Below are 6,185 nucleotides of genomic sequence, written 5' to 3' on the forward strand. Positions count from 1 at the left end.
CAGTTGACACACACACATGCACACACGTGTGCAGTGTTGAATTGAGTTCTGGAGGTGAGATGGAAGTTGAAAGCTTTTTTTCCCGCATTAACACCACCCATCCACCCTACAGGATAGCCTGATGACTAAACCCCATCCACCCATCCACCCTACAGGATAGCCTGATGACTAAACCCCATCCACACATCCACCCTACAGGATAGCCTGATGACTAAACCCCATCCACCCATCCACCCTACAGGATAGCCTGATGACTAAACCCCATCCACACATCCACCCTACAGGATAGCCTGATGAAAAAACCCCATCCACACATCCACCCTACAGGATAGCCTGATGACTAAACCCCATCCACACATCCACCCTACAGGATAGCCCGATGACTAAACCCCATCCACACATCCACCCTACAGGATAGCCCGATGACTAAACCCCATCCACACATCCACCCTACAGGATAGCCAGATGACTAAACCCCATCCACACATCCACCCTACAGGATAGCCTGATGACTAAACCCCATCCACACATCCACCCTACAGGATAGCCTGATGACTAAACCCCATCCACACATCCACCCTACAGGATAGCCTGATGACTAAACCCCATCCACACATCCACCCTACAGGACAGCCTAATGACTAAACCCCTCCCATCCTGCTTCAGGATATTCTAATGACTAACACCCCTGCCCCACCTCCCCAAGATAGCCTAATGACTAAACCCTCCCACCCATCGCCTGGCTAACACCCCCACCCCAGGATAGCCTAATGACTAAACCCCTCCCACCCATCGCCTGGCTAACACCCCCACCCCAGGATAGCCTAATGACTAAACCCCTCCCATCACCTTGCATTACCATACGCTGTTAACAACCAAGCCCAGAGGGATTCCATAACAACGCGTTTTGGCATCGATGCCGCCAGCAGGCACAGGGTGTATTGTTGAAGCAGGAATTCTTTTCCCTCTGGTGTCATTTTTAATTCGAGGGTACCCCTCTCCCCTTAAAAAGGGAACCGATTAAGTGTAACCGTCTGCGAGGCCAGCCTTCAGAAGCCTGCGTCACATTCCACGGAATCTTGGCAACGACTGAGGATTGATGGGACTCTCACAGACACAAAACAGCACAATGGATGAATAGGTAAACAGAAGGGTGTGAGAGAGGGATGGCAAAAAGAGAGAGTCAATATTCGGTGGGAGGCACAGAGATGGACTGTGAGGGGCAAGAGCACAGGGTGTTCGGAAGCTCTGTAGGAAAAGAGGGGAGGAGGGTATTTGGAAGGAAGTTCCTTCACACTCTTTTGCAGTGTGCGGCAGATGGTTCCTTAAACTAAAGGTGACTTATACCTCAAACGAGTGGCAGGCAACCGTTCATTAAAGCCCTAAGCCTCCTTAATAAGAGGTCTGCGGCCCGAGGAAGGCGGCTATTAAAATGGCTCGGGAGCAAAGCTGATCCCAGAATCAACAGGCGCGCTCATAAATCCGTCAGAGATCACGGGCAGAAATCGATCGTTAGGTACGGGGCAGCGAAGGAAGAAACAGTAGGAACGGAGCGATGTTTTCCGTTGTATTTTGTGTGCATATTTGTGTTTTTAAAAGCAAGCAAATCCAGAAAATATTATACCTTGTCGAACAAATAATAACAGTAATACGAATAATAAGTCTTCTGCTAGAATTCTGCGGATCACGGTAAACTCAAATTTTAATTTTAAATTTTCAAACGAGGTTGGATTTTCGCGTTATAGTCCGTCATTCTCCTTTCCGCATGCCTCGTCCTCTTTCCTTTAAATTGGGTTCATAATTAATCAACTAATTAACTAATTGCATTATAAAAACAATCAAATTACTATGACGTCTTTGGAAATGTGTGACGCTCTGTAAAACCTTCTCAGTAAATATATAAATGGCAGCGGTGATCTGATTTAAAAGTACCATAGAAACCGAAACAGTTGTATTTTGTTTCAGCAGTTCACTAAAGTGAAACAATTTTTAAAATCCACCTTGGAAAAACCTGATCTGAAAAAAATAGTTTGTCATTTTCAAGAAAACAAACGGAATAAGAGAACGAATTTTTCAGTTTTTCTCATGAACCCTACATTAATTGTTTCATTGAAAAACTTGCATATATATATATATATATATATATATATATATGCAAATCAGTGCATATGTTATACTGATCTACTCTATTTATGTTGAAACAGAAAAATAAACGCATAAAGCTTTCACGCAGCTCGGGCAAGCTCTGGTGTGACGATCATATTTGAGTAAGCGTGCCTTTTTCTTGCCAGTGAGAGGCACTGGCCACGCAGTCTTGCAATGAGATGAGACTTCTGTTTAAGCTTTATATTACATATATGTAAATAAGCCCGCTTTATGAATAGACCATCGGTGTGGGAAAACGAAACAACAACAACAACAATAATAACAATAATAATAATAATAATAATAATAATAATAACCAAATTTAATAAATAAATAAATAAATAAATAAATATATTTTCTTCTTATTTAGCCTACCTGTACCAGTCCAGTCCGTTGTCATAATTTCGGTCGAAGAAGTGCGGCTCGGCCCCCACCGCCCTGATGTCCGGATGCACGCGAAGGAACTCCAGCAGCGCGCGCGTCCCTCCTTTCTTCACCCCGATGATGATGGCCTGAGGCAGCCGCTTGCTGCCCTCACCGAGCGAACTAAGCTTATCCGGCCCAAAATATGAGGGTTTCGCCACAATATCCGCGCCAAACGGAGCAGGGAGCCTCATGTCGGGCTGTACGGCGGGATCCGCTTCTTCCTCTTCTTCAAGTCCAGGCAGATCGGTTTCCTCTCCGGCGGACATAACGCCGTCGAACCGATATCGGACACTCGGGTCCCTCACAGGCGATTTGGCGGGCCATTTCTGCAGCAGTCTCTTCCTCCTCGGAGACCGCAGGTGATTCGGATCCGAGGCGAAGAGCCCCGTGGCAACCTCCGAGGTTCGCACCGGAGACGGTGAGGTGCCGCAGCGCTCGGCGAGGCAGTGGAGAAAGTAGAGAGAGGCGAGGATGGACAGCAGCATGAGAACGAATTTCCTGAAGATGCTCCTGTTAGACAGCGGGTCCAGGACGACGGTGCTAGATGCCATAGCGGTCCGCGGGTCGCTCGGGTCGCAACCACAGCCATGCTAGACGGACATCCTCGGGTCTTGCCATCAAAAAACGCAGGACGGACGGAGAATCCAACGAGAACGGATCCAAAGTGGACTGGATTTCGCACGTGCGGGTCTCGAATGTAACCACGCGTGTTCCGTGTCTGAGCTCCGTATATAGATTATTATTATCGTCTGAAAATATTCTAGTTTTACATGTGTATAAGCACTGTTGGTTTAACTCTAAACTAGAGCAGAGATATTACTTTTATTATTCCTGCATGATAGTTCCTCACAAAGGTAAACCCATCTTACTGGTTTGATTAAAATTAAAAAATAAATTTCTGAAATATGATCTATATCAAAACCAACGAAAACAAACAAAACATCCATTCATGTGTTCTATTAAGATCTTTCGAGTTGCCGTAAACTTTATCTCCACTGGGCTGTCCATGCGTGTGGTGCTTGCACCTAACTTCTGGAAGTCGTGATTAATAATAGACATGTCGATGTCCAATCACTTGCGATCAATCCCTGTAAAGTCTGCTGAATTTGTATAACAGCGACCAATGAAACGCTGAGTGGGCGGTAACAGTGTCACCAACTTGTCACACCCGCTGAAAAACTGTCATGCTCAAATGGAATGCAAATATAATTTTCTCAATCTTTGGTGGCAGTCAAATGAAGTAGGCTGTTTAGTCAATCATTCATTATTTCCAGTGAATGTTTAACTTGTATTCGGTTTTTGAAAATTACATTTCAAAAATACAATAAAAGGAACAGAGCAGTTAAAACATCATATGAATTTATTTTTATAGTTTTAAATAAAATAAAATATAATAATTATCCATGCTTATAGAATTTCATGCACTTTCAACAGGGAACCTATTTACAGTTTTCCATAAACCACAGAAAATGGTTTTATGTATCATATATTGAGTCTATATAATACATATGTATCATATAGGCTCACTTTGGGTATTTTTTTAGGTTTGTCTTTGATTATTTGAAATATAATATGTGTAACTCTAAGTGACTTTACCATGCATTGTTATAATCTTGAACAGAATACAAGCATGAAGTTGAAGGTGCTGTAATACACAGCTTGCACAGAATACAAGCATGTGCATATAGATACTGGGCTAATTAGATGAATGCAAACCTACATTACAGCATGACTGAAAGCTAAAACTATTTCAGCCCCCACCAGGCGTGTAATGCTCTTTTTCATCTAAGCAGTTAGACCAGTGCGTCATTTGGTCAGCCTGCTGACAAAACTTCGGATGTTTGGAAACATTTGTACCGTCTCCCGGACTCTCTTCCTCCCCGGAATCCTGCCGCTCTGCTGGCCCACCTAGGCTGAGAGCTCTCTTACTGCTCTGCCACGGACGTGTCCTGCCTTTATCTTAATTAAGCAGTGGAACAGCGCACAGCAAAATAAGAGCAACAAAGTCACATTATTTCTTTACAACTGAACAAGAACAGAACCAAATGTTTCACATCTGCTCGTGGGGTTTGGGCCATTAGCATGAGAAAGACTGCGAAGACCCTGAATGCACTACAGCCCAACGGCTCAGTATGGCAGCAGAGGCCTCCATCCCAGTGCCGGCGCACTTACGCCAGATGTCTCCGTGTTGCCGACACAAAGCAGGGGCTGGCTCACGCTTTAGACGCGTCGGGCACGCCCACCCACCCTCCCTCGTACAGCCCGGGAGTGAGAGGGGGGCGTGGCCAGCACGGCCTCCCGGCCTGCCCCCGGGGTCAAATGATTTTACATTGTCATCATTGGCCTCATGATGAAGGAATGCAGGGTGACTGGTGTCCATTGAGGTAGATCGGTGGGGTTAACAGCACTGCCGAGGGGCTTCCCAGGCTGCACGGAAAAGACAATGGCACTCTAGGATGCTTTTTCTTTCAGCAGTCAAATTTTCTTTCCCTCCAACTCTGCTCCTTCTGTTCTTTGTGAAAGTGTGGGTTCTAATTCTTGAAGGTGTGTGTTTTTATTTTGTTTTGTTTTATCAGTGGACACACTTCAATATCTTTTAATAGTCGTTCAATTTACTCGACATTAGATCCAGCCGACGCAAATGTGGAATCTGAGAGAAGCTGAGATCATTATTTTTAAAGCTTTATATGCAGAACTGATTATTATGTGTGCAGTTTATTTATTTTTCAGTTTGGATGTTCAACTAGTGCATATTTAGCATATTTTGAGTAATTCCCAAGCTACAGCAGTATACAAAAAAGTTCTCCAAAAAATAAATACAAAAAACAATAAATGACAAAAAAACTTGATAATGTTTTTAATACGGTCACGGAGCCGTCATTGCCAGTATACAGCGCAAGGACGGGGGAATCTTACAATCCTTTGTGTCGCGGCTGCCCGTTTAGTGTCTGTGGCCTCGTGTGTTGTCCATGGACAGGTTTATGTGCGGCTCAGGGACATCTCAGCATGGTGGAGACATGTTTACTATCAGGGACACAGGCCAGAAAAACACATCCCAGTGCATCACAGGAGACAGAGCTGAAGGCATGCGAGGTAGAGTTTCAGGCTGCGTAAAATGGCGAGAGAGCTGCAGTCAACATGGAGTGACCCACTTCCTGTTTTTACAGAACTGCTGAACTTCAGGAAAAAGTACCAAGTAAAAATACCAGTGATGTAGGGGATATTAACTTAGCTTATGTATTCTGATGGCCCCGCTGTTGGATCGTTTAAGCATTATATCATAACTTTGTAACAGCACAGTCAATTCTTGAACGAGTTTGGTGGAAGTTAGTCAACTTTTTCTTGCCAGCTAAAATAAGCGAGCACTAGTCGGTGAGTGTGTCTTTTTCCCTGCCTATCACACCGTATGGTCTCCCGTCTTTTAGGACACAATTCTCTTCCCTATCATGAGCCACAAGGCCACTAATCCAGGCAGTACAGCCATAATTCAATATAGGGAGAATTATTTCATGCTTCCCAAGTCTTCAAAGTTCAAATTTATATTTAAGTGATCCATTTAAGTGATTCATTCTGACAGGAACATATTTCAACTCCAAAATACCAACCAATAAACC

General features: G+C 44.2%; 1 protein-coding gene across 1 annotated transcript in view; it reads right to left on the minus strand.

Annotated features, from left to right (window-relative positions):
* si:ch211-216b21.2 (heparan sulfate glucosamine 3-O-sulfotransferase 3A1) overlaps positions 1 to 4,776 on the minus strand; it is a 28,399-nt gene extending 23,623 nt beyond the window's left edge. The window contains exon 1 of the mRNA XM_035533233.2: positions 2,521 to 4,776. Coding sequence (XP_035389126.1) covers positions 2,521 to 3,122 — 602 coding nt within the window. The 5' untranslated portion in view covers positions 3,123 to 4,776. The remainder of the gene's footprint in view (positions 1 to 2,520) is intronic.
* Positions 4,777 to 6,185: the final 1,409 nt, after the last annotated feature.

Source organism: Electrophorus electricus, chromosome 15, assembly GCF_041902795.1.
Source record: "Electrophorus electricus isolate QZ-2024a chromosome 15, ASM4190279v1, whole genome shotgun sequence".
Classification (NCBI taxonomy): domain Eukaryota; kingdom Metazoa; phylum Chordata; class Actinopteri; order Gymnotiformes; family Gymnotidae; genus Electrophorus; species Electrophorus electricus.